Genomic DNA, 19,555 nt, shown 5'->3' on the forward strand with positions numbered 1-19,555 from the left:
AGTTATTCTTTTCTGTCTCCTGAGGAAGGTTGTGGAGCCCAGTAGAAGGTACCTGGTAACTCACAGGGATGTTTCTTCTCTAAGTAACACAGGTCTGGCCTTGATACAGCATGCTCAGTTCTCCAACCTCCCCATCTCCACCAGTAGCAAAGCACTGATTGTTGAAAGATGAATGCCTTCACTTTTCCAGTTCCAGCATATGTTTGCATGTCTGAGAGCAAGAAACGTGTGAATCTCACACAAACTATTGGAATTCCAGCGCTGGGGACTGGCAAGTAAATATGAAGTCACACAGTATTTCATAGAAAACCCACAAATCTTATGTTTGCTGGGCTAAAGTTGATCCTTTGAGGCATGAGCCAAGAAAAACGTCTCATATTATTTACACCAAGATTCCTCCAAATTCTGAGACTGCAGCTTGATTGAGGAGTTCATGCCTTGTAAACTCCAAATTTCCCAAGAAGCAGCCAGAGGCACATAATCTTTTGCTAAGCTATCCACAAGGAGCTCTGCTAGCTTGGGTGAAATCAAGTGTGGGATAACAGATTACTCTGAATAAAAATGAAAAACCACAATGACAAAATAATGTTATAATAGTAAAATAAGTCAAATCATACACTGCAATTATTCTGATACAGAATTTTTACACAGCAAATTTGATACATATACAAGAAGTCAGGCAGCTCATTACAATAAACTTCATTTTCTTTAATATAAACTACATCCTAATACATAGTTTGAGATGATCAGGTAGTTTTACACCAATTCAAGTAACAACAACTTCTCATCTTAGAATACTAAAATAACAAAATCTTTTAACGCTCTTGGATATTGAAATGCTTTGGTTCCACCTGCCACTTTTTAAAAGTGTAGACTACATCTATTGGTTAAACCTTTACCCTAGATGTGCGCCTAACTTACAAGTAAAATTATATTAATAAAGATATGAAATGCAATGTAAATACAGTTCTTTTGGCAATTGTCATGTTCTTCACACTACGCAGTTATCCAACTCTCAGTTCCATTCAGGTATTCCAAAGTGTAAAAATGTAGCCAGATTTTTCCAAAACTGGCAATAAACTTGGATTTTTTCATTCTGGGGTTAAACTGGAACCATGAAGACCACAAAATTATTCAGGAATGGTCAAGCCCCTGCCCTCAGAAAGAGTTTTGCTCTAGCAGATGTCATTTTGCTACCCCAAAATGAAAGCATCCTCCACTGCGAGTCCCTCCTGAAAACCTTGGCCACAACAGCAGTGTCTCATCTCCAGCTGATGTTGGTGAGGCAGGAAAATGTGGTGAAGGGCTTCCCATGGCTGGCCTGTTTTTGTCACAATAATGAGAGAACGAAAATACCGAGTGGCTCTTTCTGGTGCAGAACAGCTCCTGCTAAAAAAAGATGTCTTCTTTTCTGAAGTCCAGTAAACATTTGAACCTGCTGGGAGAAGTCCGCACGCAGGCCAGGCCCGGGAGGCACGGGCAGGTGTGGTGCATCCGCCGCCCGGAGAAGGGGACCTGGGGACAAAGCAAGGACGTCAGTGACAGGGAGAGCCACAGCCCTGGTGGCTGGAGGGATGGGATGGGATGGGATGGGATGGGATGGGATGGGATGGGATGGGATGAGATGGGATGGGATGGGATGGGATGGGATGGGATGGGATGGGATGGGATGGGATGGGATGGGATAGGATGGGATGGGATGGGATGGGATGGGATGGGATGGGATGGGATGGGATGGGATGGGATGGGATGGGATGGGATGGGATGGGATGGGATGGGATGGGATGGGATGGGATGGGATGGGATGGGAGGAATAGTGGGGCTATGGGGAATGCTGCCTAATTCCCTCTCTCCACAACCAGAGATCCCCACGAGCTGCAGCACAGAGCAGATGGCAAAGCCAACCCTGTTGTACACCCTGGTCAAGCCACGGTTAAGGGCAGGATGTTAACAGTCCTGTTGCTGTGTAAATCTGCATCTGTGACACATGTTCTCCATTTACTCCTGTTTAATAAAGGAGTTTGTTGTGAAACTGCACTGGCCTTTAACACCACGTTTTGTGGTGCCACTGTGCACGGCTTTCTGCATGTCCTGAATCCTGCCTTGTCACACGGCACAGAGCAGGACCTGGGAACCTTGGAATCCCGTGGTAATCAGGCTGGAAGGGACTTCTGGAGGTCACCTTGCCTGACCTCCCTTTGAGCAGGATCCTTTTCACCACAGGGCAGAGGTTTCTTATTTCATCCCACCCTCCTCCAGCCACATTGTGCTGCAGGGAGTACATATGGAGTACATTAGACAAATTTAATTGTGCCACGACATGCACATGCACTGGCACTCTTCAACAACTTGGTCACAAGCTCTGTTTCTTACAGGAGCCAAGCAGGACAGCCCAGTGGGAAATGTCTGGGAGCTCTGGTGCTGCCAGCTGGCAGCACACACTGAGGATTCCCTGGATGCAGCAAAGGAGGCACAGAGGTACAAAGCCACTGCTACCAGCCAGGCAGCCAGCCCTAATTCCCTCACTTCCAGATTTCTGTGTGGTTGGAGCCTAAAATTTTAATATTCCAAGATTTTCTTGTGTCAGTGTACAAATTTTATCTTTGAGGAAGTCCTGCACAGACCCTGTGCATGGTGCCAAGCACCAGCCTGACTCCAGTGACACCCCGCTGGGTGCAGGGAGTGGGCAGAGGGCTCACATCACCTGCAGTGCCCTGGGCCAGCACCAGCCTCCTGCCCAGCGCTGCCTGAAGAGCAGCCCCAGTGCAAGGGATGCAGTGGGGTTCCCCATGCCACCCACCACAGCCCCTCTGCTCTGGTGTGAGCAGAGAGGCACCAACCACAGGTGCTGGGGACTCCGCGTGGGAATCGCTCCTTTGGGAGCCCACACACAGCACTGCAGCAAACCCCAAACCCTGAACTCTCAGCCTTCCAACAGCTCAGGTGATTTATTCAAAACATTCCACTTGCTGCAAGGAAATGTTCCTTTCAGCAGGACTCCCATGCTGCCAAAGCTCACCTGCCTGGCCCTGCCTGCAAACCCTGCCTGGCCCTGCCTCAGACCCTGCCTCGAAATTCCAGCTGGGCCTGCTAATGGCATCAGTCCATCACCATCTAGTTGTTGAAATCAAGCTAGAAAGCAGAACCCCAAGTGCCAACCATCTTCTCCAGGAATTTCCAGGCTCCTCTGGAGGTCCCTGTGGTGCCATGGCCATTTGTGGTGCCTGCTTTTTTTAATATGAAGGTATGAAATGAAAGGTTTTGGTGATCAGGGCACCCAGCTGCTCCCTACACAAGTATTTACTTGAGAGGAACCATTGAACCCTCCATCCTTAAAATAACCTCATTCCACGTGCTATAGTAAATCAATTTGCTTTATGTTTCCCAGGAAGAGCAGTGGGGTGAGAAATCAAAAATCTAAAATTAACCTCATAAAGCTTATAAACATCAGTGACTAAGTTTGGGGTGGACAGGCATCTTCTCTGATTGTAATTATGCAAGCAATCAGCTTGAAATATATCAGACAGTTTAAATTATTGCCCAATAACAGTAAGTTCATAAAACCCCCTAGAAGACAATTTCTCTTATCCTAATTCGTGGTAATGGAAAGAGCCCTTACAAGAAAAACCTGCTACATTACATAGTAAAAATGTCAGTTTGGTCCCCAATATCACAGCAGAAGTTTTAAAAATTTAACTGCAATAAAATAGAGCCTTAAACTTCCTAAAACTGAGAAAATAAACTGTAGATAGTGAGCTGAGAAGCCAGGCCTTGGAAGAAACAGTGAGAGAGGCAGCTAACCAGCTGCACATATATGATCTGAATTTATTGCCTTGTATCTTTCACTTGCAATGACTCTTGGGCTGTGCTCTTCCCTGAGGATGGCTCTGAAGACCACCAGGTTCTCAAGCTCCCTGGTACCATCCCATTCAGTCTTTTGTGTTTTAAATAAGCAGCTTTTTTCAGACTGCATATAAAATACATAATTACATAGCCTTAAAGAAATGTACTTGTTAAAATAATTGTATTAATAATACTGTGTATCACCTAAAAATGTACTAGTATGTAACTGGTATTAGATGTATGTGTGTGTATTTATGTATACATACACGGATATTTGAAATTAATAGGTAGAATAGAAACAAAGAGAGCCTGTGAGGAGTTAACTCCAAGTGTGTGTCAACACCTTCTCAGTGCACCAAGTGTCCCAGCACCAGCTGTGATGTTTTTATGCTTGTGACAGGATCTTGTCCACTGGCACTGGGGTCGGTGGCACTTGCTGTGCTCCTGAGCACCCGAGTAAGGATTGGCAAGGCTGGGCTGGGGAACTGCTAACGCTGTTTCGGATCACATAACAAAACAAAGCAGCTACAACAAACTAATAAGAAAACAATCTGGGAAGCGTGTAGCACTTTCAAGTGCTTTCATCCTCTGATTCTCTTCAACATAATTCTGACAGTAATGTGCTTCCTTACGTAGGTACCTTCATCGCTGTTCCCAGACAGATACAAGTATCTGGATACTGTAAGGAATGGGAAGTTTCCCTGCCTTTCCAACACGTTGTAGTTTTTATGCCATGTGATGTACAGCTCAGGACATTCCTGCTCCAGCCCCACAGCCCCCCCAGTGACATACTCACTCTGTGACTCAAGGGATGGCACTCGTCTCCCAGGTTTCCCATCGGGGTGCACATCCTCAGGCTGCGGATCCAGAGGCTGATGGCACAGCACATCCCACCTCCACACTGCTGGTCTCGGTCACAGGCCTGGAGTTCAACACAGCATTAAGCAAATTAAATGAATAAAAAATGTAGTCCAGAAATAGGACAGATCAGGTGCTCAGGAGCTGCCTCTGGCACCCCATAAGTTATCATGGCTCATTAAGGCTGATTAATAAGATTTAAGGCTGATTTGCAATACTTGTGTCTCCCATGGATTGGAACGTGGAGGCTGCTGGCACATTTCGGAGTTGAGAGCAGGTTGTTTAAAGCCAGGACCACACACAAAGCTGCTCGGGGCCAAACCCAGGACTGTCAGTGATTTACAGTCCCAACTTCTGAGCACTGATAGACCATGGCACATGCCACTTGCTTTCCCAGCTCCCAGATCGGTGCCTGAGTGAGCTCAGGCAGGAGCAAGGAACAACCACACTAAACTTGTCACCAAAAAGAGTCCCAAAAAGAGTCACCTAACCAGTCTTATGGAGGAACTAAGATAGGAAATTATCCATTAACTTAATAACTTTTAAGTAACTATTCTTTCTAATTTCACATGATAATATCATGGTTGTGAGGGCCTTTGCAAAACTGCACGATAGTTTGGTTAGAGAAATCCAAGTGGAAGTAGCTAAAATAAGAGTTTAAATATGGATTCTGTGGTTATTATCTAGAATTACATGTAGCTAAAAGAGGTCTTAAGAAAAGCTTTGCGTAAGTGTCCACATCCAAAAAATTGCTGCTGTGGTAGCATTCCCCTTCAAGGAAGGCAAAAAATATTTTAGCCACTTACCCAATACAGCTTAGATAAGCAAAAACCAAAATGCAAACTAGTGGGTATGTTTTAAAACCCACAAACCATGAAGAGCAATTGACACATTAGGGTTTGAAAACAAGTTACTGCACATCTTTCAGTTAATTGTTAATCAAAAGCTTATATGGATTTAATGCAAAACCCAGTCTCCTTTCTCCAGTGAGAAATGCCATCAGTTAAAGGTTCTGCTTACACCCCAAATGTAAGCTTGATTAACTCACTGGTCTTGGTGTCTGACAGCAGCAGTGAGAGACCGAAGGCACTGGTCAGCACTACGTAAATGGCAAACTCATAAAAAGTACATCAACGATGATAACAGCTCTGGGGAAGACGCATATCAGAGTAAACATTCTCTTGAGGGAAAAACTCACTGATCTCACCTTGGGATTTACATGATAAATGACTAGACTCTACTCACTGGGTAAATACTGCACTGACCAGCAGAAGCCAGATCAAAATACATGTTTAAAGATCAGCCAGTGATTTACGAAGAAGCTGTTGCATTAGGATCACTATTAAATAGTGTGTATGAATCAAACAACTCCTAAACACAGAGCTCTGTGCTGCAGGTAAGCCCAAACACAGCGCATTTGCTTCTAAGACTAATATGGCCATAAAACCACGACTCCTGCCTGCCAGGCAGATAACGTTCACTTTCTGACCTCTCTCTAAAAAAAAAAAAAAGCACTCCAATGATCTTATTTTGCCCTGGTTACAAATAAAAATGCAGGTCCAGTGATTTTGGCTGCCACTGGCACACCAGTGTCCACTGCTCAGCTGGAGTCACAGGCTCTGCTGTTTCTCACCTGTCGTCTCCTGACTCCCTTTTTTTCCTCAGTTATATATCTCAAACCCCATCCATCTCTGTGGGACTGGTCCTGGGGTGAAGTACCACTCAGTTGAAAAACACGCCCGAGTATGTTCTACCAAGCAAGGGTCTCTATGTTCAGGCTGAACAATTTCTTTCTAAAACTCACACACACATATTTACCTCTGGCAGAACTTTTAAGGCTCCCTTTCAAAATATGGGTGACAAGTATTGAAAATATTCAACCCAAGTGCTCCTGCCTGCTCATCTGCAGTGTGTGATTCCTGCTGCTACTCCTAATCTCTGAACACCACATGAGCACCTCATTTAAACACGGTTTCTGGAAAATCAGCCCAAGAATATGTCCCAGGTGAAATGCCAGCTGCAAAGGCAACTGGTGTCAGCACAGGAACCACCACTGAAGTGAGGAAAGTTTTTAAAAAGTCCTTAAATTGCAAAGGAAAAACATCTTGCAGGCTCAGAGGTTGGGGAACACCTACGTCAGCTCTCATCTAAGATTTGCCCATTCATCAAAAGCCAAAAATGCATCAAAGTGATTTAAGCAGAAACGCTCTGCAATAGTTAATAAAGTAACATTTTCTAGTTCTAATCTATTTTTACTTTTTGAATCTGCTTTGTCCTTGATCTATTATTCAGTGCCTCACAACTACTTTATTTAATGGATTAATTATGCTTTAAAGGTGTAGCCACAACTCTAATAACAGATAAACTTCTCCTCCATTGCTAGGAATGTTTCTACCTAAGAGAAAATTGAAATCCTCAAATACTAAAAAATTCCCTCACATTCTCTGCTCTAAAAAAATAATCAGTCCTGGGAACTGATCTGACTTCCAGAGAAATGCCCATGAGCTGTTTCATGGACTTTAGGGATCCAGACAGGGAGCCTGGACAGCCACAGAGAAATCTGCTGCTGTGAGTGCAACTTCTGATGGTTACAAAAGACATGTAAGCTCTCAAAGGAATGCAAGCACTGGGTTATTAATCCAAAGCAAACACTTAAAAAAATGATTTTACTTTAGAGTGATGCAACGCCTTGGGTTGAATAACGTCTTTAGGAAAAAAGTATTTTCACAACCAGAGTAAATCTTGAGTTTAAAAACAATGACAACAGAGACTTACTTGCAAGGGGTGGCTGTTGAGGGGGAAAAGCAGCACAGTCATAGCCAAAGAAAGAAGGAAAGCAGCATTTTATGAGGGTTGTAATCCTGCCCTATACACAGAGGGGCTGGAGGAACTTGGGGTGCACAGTGGGCAGCACAGTGCCCTGAGCCAGACCATCCCAGAGCAGGTTTGGGGACAGCTGGGGCTGCATGGGGGAGAGAGGAGACAGCAGACAGCTCCAGCCCTGGAAAAGCAGCAGGAATCTCTGCACACTCCCGGACCAGCCTGGAGACAACCTCTCCGAGTCCAGACGTCCCTCACCCCAAAGGAACAGACCCCACATTGCGGCATCCCCGCACCTCAGAGACCCTGGCATTGCTCACCGCAGTCACTGACACATCCTGACATCACTCACCGCAGAGAGACCCCCAGGCTCTGATACCACTTAATCAGGAGAGACCCGCAGCCCCGAGCATCCCTCACCCCTGGAGAGATGCCACGTCCCGTATCACTTATCCCAGACGGACCCCCAAGCCCTGTCATCCTCATCACCTGGTACAGCTTTCCCTCCCACGTCCTCGTTATCACTTATCCCAGCTCCGGCCATCCGTCACCGCACTCGAGACCGCTCCGTCCTGGCATCACCGATTGCGGACAGACCCCGAGTCTCGGCAGTGCTCACCCAGCGAGACCAGCCCCGGGCATCCCGCACAGCAGAGCGCTCCCCTCTCTCCCGGCATGTCTTATCCCGGGAGGCTCTCCCCAGTCCCGCTATCACTCCCCGCGAACAAAACCCGGCTCCCGTCCCCGCTGCCGCGGCGGAGCCCTCCCGCCCCCGCAGCGCCGGCCAGCCCCAGCCCGCCCGGTGCCGGCTCCCGTCGGTGCCGTCGGTGCCGAGCGGCGGCGCTCACCCCGGTGATGACGGCGCCGTGCCCCGCGGCCAGCAGCACCAGCAGCACCAGCAGCACCAGCAGCGGCAGGGGCAGGGCCGGCGGGGCTCCGCGCAGGCTCCGCATGGTGCGGTGCCGCGGCCCGGCGCTCCCCGCGGGCGCGGTGCGGCGCAGCGGAGCCGGGCTCGGCGGCCGCCCCGGCGTTATAAAGCCGGGGCTGAGTCACCCCCGCCCGGCAGCGTCGCGGCCGCGGGCGCCGTGCGCACACACCGCGCCCAGGTGCGCGGCTGCGGGCCGAGGGGCGGGGGCGCCGCGCAGGGATGGGGGCAGCCCGGGGCTGGCTGAAGGAACATCCCACAGCGTGATGGGGACGTCCCGCGTCGGGTCTGGGCGGTCTGGGCGGCCTGGGCTTAGCGGGAAACATCCCACAGCACGTCTGGGGGAACGTCCCAGGGCTGGCGTGGGGTCATCTCATTGCAGTGCTGGGGAGGAAGGAACACCCCACAGCAGGTCTCGAGGACATCCAACAGCATGATGGGGACAATCCGCAGCAAGTCGAGGACAGCACACAGCAGATCCACAGGAGATCCTGCTGAAGGAGGCAGGAATCCAGAGCAGGTCAGAGCACATCCCACAGTGGGGCAGTGGTAGCCCACAGCCACTGGAGCCAGCTTGTACTGGTGCCCATGTCCCCTCTGCTCGTGTGTCTCAAGCTCCCTGGCCTGCAGCAGACCCAAGTCTGATGCTGCCCCTGGAACAGAAACCACCTGCAGCTCCCAATCCAACCTCTGCTGACAGATGGCAAAGCTGTGGACATGGCTGTGGGGGGACACAGAGGCTGCACCTCATTTTGTCTGAGGCAGAGCAACATCAAAGCAAACATGCCCCACAGTCCCAGTAAGAACTGGACCAATCCCTGCTCCTGCTGGAAGCCCAGAACCCCATTTGAATTCATGTTCTCCTGTGGTTCTCCCCTCCTTGCCACAGGCAAGTTCCTGCCCCTGCCTGAGCCCTCCCAGCTCCCACGGCACCCAGGGGCACAAGAGGAAAACAACTCTCTTCTTCAGCAGGGCTGGCTCCCACCAAAGATCCATGGGAAGATGGTGAGAAGAAGGAGCACTGGGAGCAGGGAGCCCCATTTCAGGCACAGTACACCGCTGGCTCCTTCCAGCACTAATGGTCTCATGGTCTCAGCGAGCTCCTGTTTCTACATGCACACCACTGAAATTTAGCACAAACCAAGATGTAACCGCTAACGGTGGTACCTTTGGGCACCTCCATCCCCTGTGAGGAGCATCAGAGCCCAGTTCAATCACTGAAACATAAGCAGTGTTTCCTTCCCTCCTTCTCTCACTGTTTTCCTTCTCTATTTTCCTTACTTTTCCAGCTCTTTATGCTTCTTTTTCCCTTTCTTCTCCCTCCTAACTCTCGTTTTGTCCCTTTTCCTGCCTCTCTGTTCCCACTTCCATCTCTCTGGGCCCTTTGTGCTGCTCCCCTCCTCCAGCATGTCCCGCTCTCACATGTAGGTCCCTTTTCCCGCCAGATTTTTCAATTTATATTTTTGTTCCAACTGGGAAGGCTGAGCCTTTGCAGAGCCCCCATTTCCCTGAGCCCTCAGCCAGTCTCCCCCACTGACTGAGGCGAGTCTGAGCGCAGCTGCAGGGGAGCAGTAACACACCGAGTGTCTGGCGCGCTCCCGCTCGGTTCAGTCCCGGTCAGGAGCTGTCGAATCGATTCCTTAGCGGCCTCCCCTCGGGGGGGTCAGTCTGTCTGGAGGTGTTTTCGTTACAAACGTGGCCTTTTTGGGTGCTTACGGTTATTTTGTACAAGTGCTCCCAAGACAAATATGGGCTGAGTAAATAGAGCCTTACTCCGAGGATGCTTTAAAAGCAAGTTGGGATAAGCCAATTTTGACGTGAGATGATTAAAAATAACTGGGATGTATCCTTAGCTGTTGTAAACTCATGTCGCTGCCTGAAGCATTGGCAGTTTAAATCAGGTGAAGGGATTAGCTTGTTTTAAGTTTTATTTGTATCCTAGAAATTAAAAATGAATATAAGCCAGGAATGATTATTTTCACAATCTCCAGATGCCCAGAACTTTTAAAAATAAATCATCACTTTCAGTTCTAAACCTCCTGATCCTCTAAAAACACTGTAAAATTGAGGAGAAATAATAAGGGGGAAGAGAAGAATTTTGTGCAGGTTTGTGTTGACTCAGTCATTTCTTGTAAAAGCCATTTGACATAAAAAATATCATTTATGAAAGGTTGTCAGTCCTGAGCCTGGAAGGGAAGCATTATACATTACAATGGGGTTGCTATAGACTTAATAGAAGCCACCCTAATGTCAATGGTCTTACTACCAACTTGTGCTAAAACTGGATGACTATCAGAAGAGACCTTGCACTTCTATATGGCCTTTGGGTGATTACAAAATTGTAATGAAATATTAATCAATTCCACTTATATCATTCCTGTTCTTAAAGAAAAGGTGAAAGTTGAGGAGAGGACTTTCTGAATTTCAGTGTCATTACAATTGTTTTACTGCAAAAGCAGTAAAAATCCACAACGTGTCTTAAATGTAAATCTTCACATTGCCCATCTCGTGAATGCACCACAGTTTCAGAAGTTCTTTTATTTCTTTGATGCACTTTGAAGAGTAGTTTCATATTACTTTTCTTCGTTTAAAAGGTTTTTTTGTGTAGTTGGGTTTTTCCTGAACAAATTCATTCTGAAACATGACATTTCTCGCTGTACCCTTTCAGTCTTTGCTGGTACAGGACCAAGAGTACCCCGTAGGGCACCTGGGGTCAGCACGGGGCAGGAACAGCTCTCCAGCCTCTTTTACTTTATCACAATAAGCACAGTGTACCGTCCCCAATCCTCCACGCAAATACTTGTCCACTGACACCCCTGATACTGCCCTGGTGTAAAGGAACCTACCCCAGAAGAACCTTCTTCCTTCCATATGGGAGCACCCAGCCGGAGGATCCAGTGTAGCTGCCTGTGGGCAAAGCTGCAGTGGAGCTCCAGCTCTGGCTGTGCTTGGGAAGGGTTCGGCTTTTTCCCAAGAGGGAACTCCAAAAGTCCCATTTTCAGATCGCCTTCACAAATCCAGTAAACATCTGCCACCATAAAAATTCTAATATCAGAATTAGGAAACATCACCCTGAATTAATCACAATATTTTAGATTTGACACAGTATGACAATGATTATACAAAAGCCCCAAGCTGCTTTAAGAATCTGGAGTGAAATACCTGGTTTTAGCTTTCAGGGCAGTTGGTGGGTCTCTCTGGTTCTTCTTAAAGTCTCAATTCTACTGAACACTATCTATGAGTAGGCATTAAAATAATTATTTGGCCTATTCAAGTGATAAAGCACTACAGAGTTTACAGAATTTTGAAGACTGAGAATGTGAATACATCCTCTATCTAAAAAGATTATTTTCTCATAAAAGAAATGAGAAAAAGCATGTAATGTGAGACAGAAGAATTATCTTTTTGCCCTAAAAACTCTCTTAATAATGACAGTATCTAATTTGTTTAATCTTTCACACTGTATATCCAACAATGGTCTTGATGCAGAAAAATGGTGAAAGTTTGCTGACTCATGGAGGAAGAATGTATTTATATATGTAAGATATATATATATAAATGTATAGTCTAGGTGTGATGTTCTCCCAAGGTATGAAAGACCTCAAATCAGTTGCCTGTAGTGCCTGAAATAACCCAAACATGCAAGTAATTCAAGAATAAATTTCTAAGCTGTACCCTGAACTGGGATGCAGTCCTTCTTTCACTCAACATTTCTGCTTTAGGTCAATAATTAATGTTCAGTGAAGTGGAGGCTTCACAGACAGCCAGCCCAAGACCCTTCTCAATCATTTGCTCTCTCTCTTAGGGACTGTACATGAGGCAGAAGAGACCATTTCTGGTGACATTAATTTGGGTCCTCATCATTTATGCAACCACTATTTATGGTTTTTTGAGTTGCAAATATTTTTGTAAATGACTTCTAAGTTTCCTGCCCCCCTCTCTGATGTGGCTGGAGTTGGCCAGTGCCTTCTCAGGTTACCAGCAGCAGCCTGGCAGAGAAATGGAGGCTTCATACCTGCAGCTCTCACTGAGACTGTAAAAGCCAGCTGGGATCCGAGGTGTGAGTGGCTTAGCAAGTCTGGGCACCCCCGGTGTGATGCTGGATCACATGAACAGTGGTTTGCGTAATGTGGAGAAAATGAGAGGCAGTTCAGGCTGTGAGACACAATTCTCACACGCAGAATTGCCTTTGGAGATGTCCATGGGGCTGCTGCTTGCGGGAACTTGTAGCATTGTCTGAGAGCTCAGCGCTTTTCTGCCCCAGGATGGGATGCAGGTGAGGAGAGCAGCAGCATCCACACACCTCATGCTCATGACTGGCCTCTTCTGACGTCAAATAAACTAAGTTTTAAAAAGTCTAAACACAAATGCGTATTTTGGGATTAGAAGAGGCACTGTTGTCTGAATTCTTACCAAATCGAGACTTAAATTTCATTAGTGAATCCTAAATGTAGAGAGACAAGTTTTGTTTCAAACTAGCACATATCTCAAGAGATACCAAGCACTGACTTACAACAATGAAGACAACTTCCCTCAGCAAACTACTCCAACTCTTAAAAGCTCATTTTCTGTTTGGATTTCACTGATCTGGACCAGCACATGATATTAAGCCCTCTAATACCAGGAATTTTCACCTTCCATGTGTAATAAACTGGAAACAAATTCCACAATACCTGTTTCACACACAGCAACATTTTCATCGCCAACAAGTGGTTCTGGTAGCTCATCTCCAAGCTCTTTCCAAGAGATCAGCAAACTTTGTAAAGTTTATGGCATGATTTCAGGAGTCTTGTCATCCCCTGGGAACAGCCACACTGTTCTATTCCTAGTTATATATTGCAGACCAAGTCAATAATCAGTGTACAAAGAGAAACAGCCCCGTGAATGCACTAATAAAAATGAAACAGATTGACAAAGAACTTCAGCAATAAAAAAGCATCCACAAGTGATGTTATTTTTGGGGTCAGACAAGAAATTGTTGTAATGACCTGCTGTTGCAGCGATCTGTTCCCAGTGCTCCTGGTGTCTCATTACGCTGCTTTTCAGCACTGCTGTTGTCATAGTAGTCCCTGAAGAACCTTACATAAGGAATGAGATGATGGTTCTGCAGTACGCTAAAAAAGAGCATTTAACAGATAAGTGCTAATGTTCTAGATTAGGGATTCTCACTCCCTTACTCTGCACTGGCTCATGTAATTGCATGAATCACTTTGATTGCGAAGTACACGCTCTCCCGTCAGCTTAGAGGGATTGAAGTGGAATATTACAGAGTCTGCTCAGGAAACAGTGCTAGAATAAGAAAAAGCTGCAAACATACCACAAAAACTAACGATTTCTAGTTACTCATGAAATTTACTCCTTTGATCTGCACACAGATTTTATTTAGACTTTTGTGCAGATGTGTGACTGCGTTGGCAAAGTCCAGGGCAGTACAGTTCTGAATGATTCAGAAGGAGCTGTGGATTTATGTGATGGGCAGAGACTCAATGCCTTTCTGTAATTTTCAGATATGTCTTTTAAAAAATGTAGAGTTCCTGCCAAGAAGATAGAGAATTGGTTTGGGGAGTTAGCTGGACTCTGGGGAAACATTCTTTCAGCATTTTTTCTTCCTGCTGATTGCTTTTGGTGGGAAACAGCTTTCCCCTGCTCACCAAAATGGGTCAGTAGCTGTGAGCTGTGGTCAGGGGACTGTCTGGTGGGGCCAGGGTCTCTCTCCACACATCTAACATACAGAGTGAGGTCATTTTTCACTGAAATGGGACTTACTGGGCCATGGGGGAAGGAGATGGGAAGGCTTCCATGGCCATAGAAATCTACCAAACACAAGAGAGGAGCTATTTAGGAGGGCATCGTTGTAGGTCTGCTCCCACCACGGACAAGCAATTTATCCTATGCCTTGATGGGATCTGGTGAGACCAAAGCCAAAGCAGGTTTTGTAGGCTCATATTTAATAAACAAAGCAGCCCACCTTCCTTCCCTTCCAGGGCCCTCATGGGTCCCTGTGGTCCCTTCCAGTTCTGCCTCCCCCAGTTCCCCAGGCACCACACAAGTCCCCTCTGTGTCCCTCATCATGGAAACCAGTAGGAGCACTATGAATGCTGCTAATCCCTGGCTTGCCACTGTCTCCAAGGGGACCAAGAAGAGGACACTTGTTCAGTTTTTATTTACTGTACTGGTGCCACATGGCTTCCTGAGATTGCCTGCAGGGAGCAGGGTTCTTTTCCCCTTAACACACAGTTTAGTTTCTGTTTTGGTTTTGTTTCTTTGCTTTTCCAGTCCTTGGCTGGAATGTGGTGGTGGCCAGCGAGAGGATACAGGACAGGTTGTGTCTACCCCTATTAGCATATTAGGTCTGGAAATAATTATCCAAACAGGCAATGCCTAGAAAAAACAGTCAGTTGTTCTGCAAATTGCCAGAATTTCTCCACTAAAATCCCTTGTTCTGCACCTCTGTTCTGTCCCACTGTCCTCCCAAGGCCTGTGTTAGCTGTAGCTGTTCCCCTGTTCATTTGGGGTATGTATGGTAGGCGTCTTCTCTGTGGCAGGGTGTGGGGTGTCATCTGCAGGGAGGGAAGCAGAGGCAGCCGGGACCATCTCCGTCCATCCCACTGGATGTGCTGATGTGGGATTGGCAGCTTCATGGCTCTCCAGCCTTCCCTGATGCTCTGAACATCCAAGGCAGAAACAGGGAGGACACTTACATGAGGATTTCACCCACTTACCCATCTGCCTTGGCTTTCAGGCCCCCTGTGAGGTTTTTTAAATTTTAATTTCTCTCCCATTTTTCTCGTTTCTGACTCTTTCCTCTCATCCCTGTACTTTGTGCTGCTTCATCTGTCACTGCCGTGGGAAGGCGGGTATTCCCAGCAGAGCCCATCTGAGGTGCCTCCAGGGCCCCGAGTACCACTGAGTTCCTTTTTCTTCTTTTCATCCATATGCAAGATTGCTCAGAAGGGTGAAAATTCCAGTGAAACGGCATGTTAGCAAAAAGCATGCATTAACAACCCTGTGGGGATGGCTGCAAAATGCTTTCCCTCACCAGAGCCACCTCCAACACGGAAACTTCACTTACTACTCCCTTAAGGATGAACTTAGAAAATTGTAATGTCTCTCTAGCGACTTATGTTTCTAAGAATCCCAAAGCACTTAGTAAATTACATTCTCCTGACTTTCTTCAGCTGTGATTGGGGTATAACAAGAGCTGGGGTGACAACTGGCAAGTGCTTAAGTTCACATGCCCTCATTAAAAATGAACTTTGGCTTGACAAGAGGAAGAACCCCACCCCCGGCTTGGTAGTGGCGTGGTTTGGGGTTTTCTCTTAGGATGCAGAAAATAAAGTGCTAATGTGGAGCTTAGAGATCTATTTGGGCTATTCTCAGGGAATATAATGGAGTTTTCAGCATCAGAAGAAGTCAGCACCTTGGGTTTATCTTTTAGCTGGATACAGCTGACAAACAACTGACAAGAGGGTAAGTCCTGAACATGCAACTGAGGGCACTGCCTGGGACTACAGCCCTGAAATGCTTTAACTGTGTCTTGGCTGGGTCTGATGAGAGGTGCACAAGCCCCAGGTGAGGGCAGGAGGCAGCAGGGAAGCCCTGGCTTTCAAGGGAAGACCGTGACCTACAGCATCATCTCCTGAAAACGACCTGCTACAAAGGACAAATTATCCACCTCATCCTCCTACTTTCCACTCTGTTCTTCTGCCAGCTCGCTTTTCAAGAGCCACTAGTGCAAAGGGCAGCTAATTATTCTGGGAATTCAAATTGGTTCCTTTTATGGCAAAGATCAAACAAATCAAACCCCCAGCAGTGTGGGCTGGCGCTGACTGCCTGCCTCAGCTGCCAGCCCAGTGCTGGGAAGATGCATCTCATTCTCCCAACAGCTCATTATCTGGGCAGAAGTTGCCAGACCACAGATGGGAAGGAATGGAGGCACAGGAGGATGAGGATGGCACAAAGCTGAGGGAAAGGAAGCAACAAAAGGAGTGTGTTAAAGTGTGACAGATGAAAAACGTGACCAAGGTTGTCCATGCTCGACCACGCAGCCCAACAGCAGCTCTGCAGTCTCAAAACCACTTTAGTGGGTGCTGGTATTGTCTAAATTCCAGTTCCTGGGTGATTTTGGGTCATAGCAGGTTTTTTGGGCCATGCACACCCAGGTGGGCTCATCTTTCCCCACCACAGACCTGCCCCATTAGCCAATGTCCCCATGGACCTGCACCACTTCTTTTGCTGCCCAGGTTCCCAAGGGGCATTTTCCCATTCTACCAATTACATCAAAACAGCATGGCCAGCTCAAGGACACGTGGCAGTGATATTTTCCATTCCACCCAGAGCCAATATCTCCTGTTGCCTCCCTCCTCTGACCAGGGTGCCACCAAAACAGCTTTGCCCGAGGACAACACAGTTGTGGGGAATGGCTGAATAAGACCATACCATTGTTTCTTATTGCCTTGACAATACACTGAAGCCTGAGAGATCCATTTTAACCCTGTGCTGGGGTAATACCAGCTGATGAAATGCTGCTGGAAACAAGGCAAGCAACTAGACTCGCAAAACCTAGTTTTCACACATGTGTAGGATCATCAGGATAAGTGGGGTTTTGCCTCCAGAGAGGGGCTGGCTTTTTGCCTGGGAAGAGTCTCCAGTCTCTCCCTCTAAAGGCTGAATTTTCAAGTACTGTATAGCAAATCCCTTCCCAGTACTCCACTGTTTTTTGAAAATACAAAAATTATCCCAAATGTTCAAAGCACTCATGTTCTTTAGCTAGAGCCTCCTGCAAAATCTGCTGAGTCTGAAGATGACCTGCAGCCAACATCCATGGGCTTAGAGGGTTTAACCAACAGGCTGCTGCTTACCAAGAACTGTAATTCCTATTTTCCAGAGCGCTGTTTCTTTAACATTGCTATTAATTCCAATCATGGCACATCTAATTTAGGAATTCCTCAGTGACCAATACACTTCAGTGCCATGACAGGAGCATGGAGCAGTGAGAAAACAGTTAAACACGGCTGCATAAGCTCAGTTCCACTACTTGGTCTCTGGGGAACAGCACCATTTCATAAAGTGACTCCTCCCTTCATCACTCCATGTAGGATCTCTACAAATAAATAAGAAATAGGCTTTATTATGAGGGTCATTGCCCAGCCAGGATTATCCTGCAGTGCTGGAGGTTCAGGAGTCCCTTTTCTGAGAAGCATTGAGCCATCTGCTCGAGGTCCCACAATGTGTGGTTGCATGAACATCTGAATGTATGCAGACCTGTTGGAAGCATCAAGAGCGGAACAGGCAGGTACTGCTCCAGCTCTTTCTAAATCCAGCTCTTTCTAAACCTAGTTTCTCAACTTCCTGCAGCAAGACAGAGCAATTGCACCCCAGATGATGAAATATTTCCTTCAGTTTACCCTAAATTCCAGCGAGTGATGTAACCAGCCATCCTTTAGTTTTGCATCACCTAGCACAGTAAGGAACATGAACAAATCAATTCTCAGTGGATTGCTTCCGTATTTAAATCCCCCAATAAAACCTTTTCTGTTTATCCTGTTCAGATCCCTTTCACATCTGCCATCAGGGTGTCCTTACATGCCTCATCCTGCCAAGGTTAATAGTCAGAGCTGGCATGGTTCCAGCTCATTTCATCATCTTGTCTGAGATGACATTTTAAGCAGCAAGTGCTTTGTGTCTGACTGGTGTAAAGTCAAGTGCCTTAGCTCTCATAGCTGGTGCTGATAGTGCTCAGTTAGAAGTCTGCTAAATGGCTAGTTTCTGTCATTACACTAATTGCCTGGGAGAAAAGAGAGAGGAGTGTATCTTCCATTGGAAAAAACCCACATAACTGTTAGTCTATGCTGACCTTTTCCTGCTGTTTCCTTCTCCTCTGTGAATGAACACTATTAGCTGAAACTCCCCCGTGTTTGCTCCTTGTTCTGCACTTCCTGGTTACAGCTTGGGGTGACATGGCCAGAAATTTGCATGGGTTTTTAAAAAAGCAGGTACAATTTTCATGGACATGGATCTTACTTTTTCTTAGCAGCATAAACAGGATATTCTGTGGAAAATAAGGTGAAATGGAGCAATATTCAACCATGCATGTAGTTTTCTCCAACTGAATAGTCCCGCTTGCTTAATATTAAACACAAACTGAGGGGAAAATAAAGGAAAGTGTGTGGTTTCAATAAATCAGGAACTTAAAGAAATCCCTCTGTACATTATCATCTTTATCGGCATCTTAAACAACTTCCTCTACCAGAAAAGCTGCCCAGAATGTAGATGAAAGAGCAAACTTTGCCACAGACAAATCCTAACTTGAGTTCAACCAGCAGCACCCAGGAATTAACTCCTCATCTCCTGGGACCTGTGGCTTTCCTTTGGCCTGGGAAGGGCTATGGTTGTCTATGCTTCTTCCTCTAATCCAACGTTAGCTGGAGAAGCTCTTGAGGTTTTTCTGTACAAGGACAAATTCTTCCTCACTGTCTGAGTGGTGGGACAGAGAGATCCCCCTGCATAAGAAACACAGCTCCCTTCACCTTGGCATCCCCACTGCAGCTCCCAACACACTGGGAGTTATTGTACCTGGCTGGTATCTATCACCCCACTCTGCTGCACCCTGACAGCTCTCATTTAAACAGCTGGAGCCCCACAGATTGCCCTCAGATCCCCAGGCCATCAAGAGACCCCGAAATAGGCTGCAGCAGGAGAAAGCCCTGGGTGCAGTGCGGGGAAGCCTTTGAAGCTGACATCACTTGGGTTGGAGGTGTTTTGAACTGTGGAGAGGAAGCAATATGAAAAGAAAAGGCTTTTATTCTGACAGTCAAGCTTAAGCCTGCCATGACTGTATGTAAAGTGCAAACTCAGAACTTAAAGAGGGAAAAATAAAAGGGCTGGATTCAACGAACAGTCGGGTTTGACTCCAGCTCAGCTGTCAGAGGAATAAAGCCTTTGAAAAAGAACAAACCAAATCCTCAGTTCTTTTCCCCAGCATCAACCCTGACTGCTGCAGCTTCAAAGGCTGGGCTATGCCACGGAGGTCCCGCAGGGAGAGCGGGGCCGCCCCCGCAGCTGCTCCAGCCCTTTGCACGCCTGGCCACACCGCAGCTCTTTGCTCAG

The 19,555-nt window shown here is 46.7% G+C and overlaps 1 protein-coding gene across 2 annotated transcripts in view; it reads right to left on the reverse strand.

The window, feature by feature from the left end:
* Positions 1-656: 656 nt before the first annotated feature.
* The window catches only part of PROK2 (prokineticin 2), a 94,760-nt gene continuing 75,861 nt past the window's right edge, over positions 657-19,555 (reverse strand). The window contains exons 1-3 of one of the 2 annotated variants that reach the window (XM_069027774.1): positions 8,370-8,474; positions 4,640-4,765; positions 657-1,515 (exon numbers count right to left, since the gene is read on the reverse strand). In XM_069027774.1, coding sequence (XP_068883875.1) covers positions 1,390-1,515; positions 4,640-4,765; positions 8,370-8,474 — 357 coding nt within the window. In that variant the 3' untranslated portion in view covers positions 657-1,389. Of the gene's footprint in view, positions 1,516-4,639; positions 4,766-8,369; positions 8,475-19,555 lie in introns of those variants that run through there. The other variant, XR_011154649.1, reaches the window with a different exon arrangement.

The sequence above is a fragment of the Aphelocoma coerulescens genome, chromosome 12 (genome assembly GCF_041296385.1).
Source record: "Aphelocoma coerulescens isolate FSJ_1873_10779 chromosome 12, UR_Acoe_1.0, whole genome shotgun sequence".
NCBI classification, from domain to species: domain Eukaryota; kingdom Metazoa; phylum Chordata; class Aves; order Passeriformes; family Corvidae; genus Aphelocoma; species Aphelocoma coerulescens.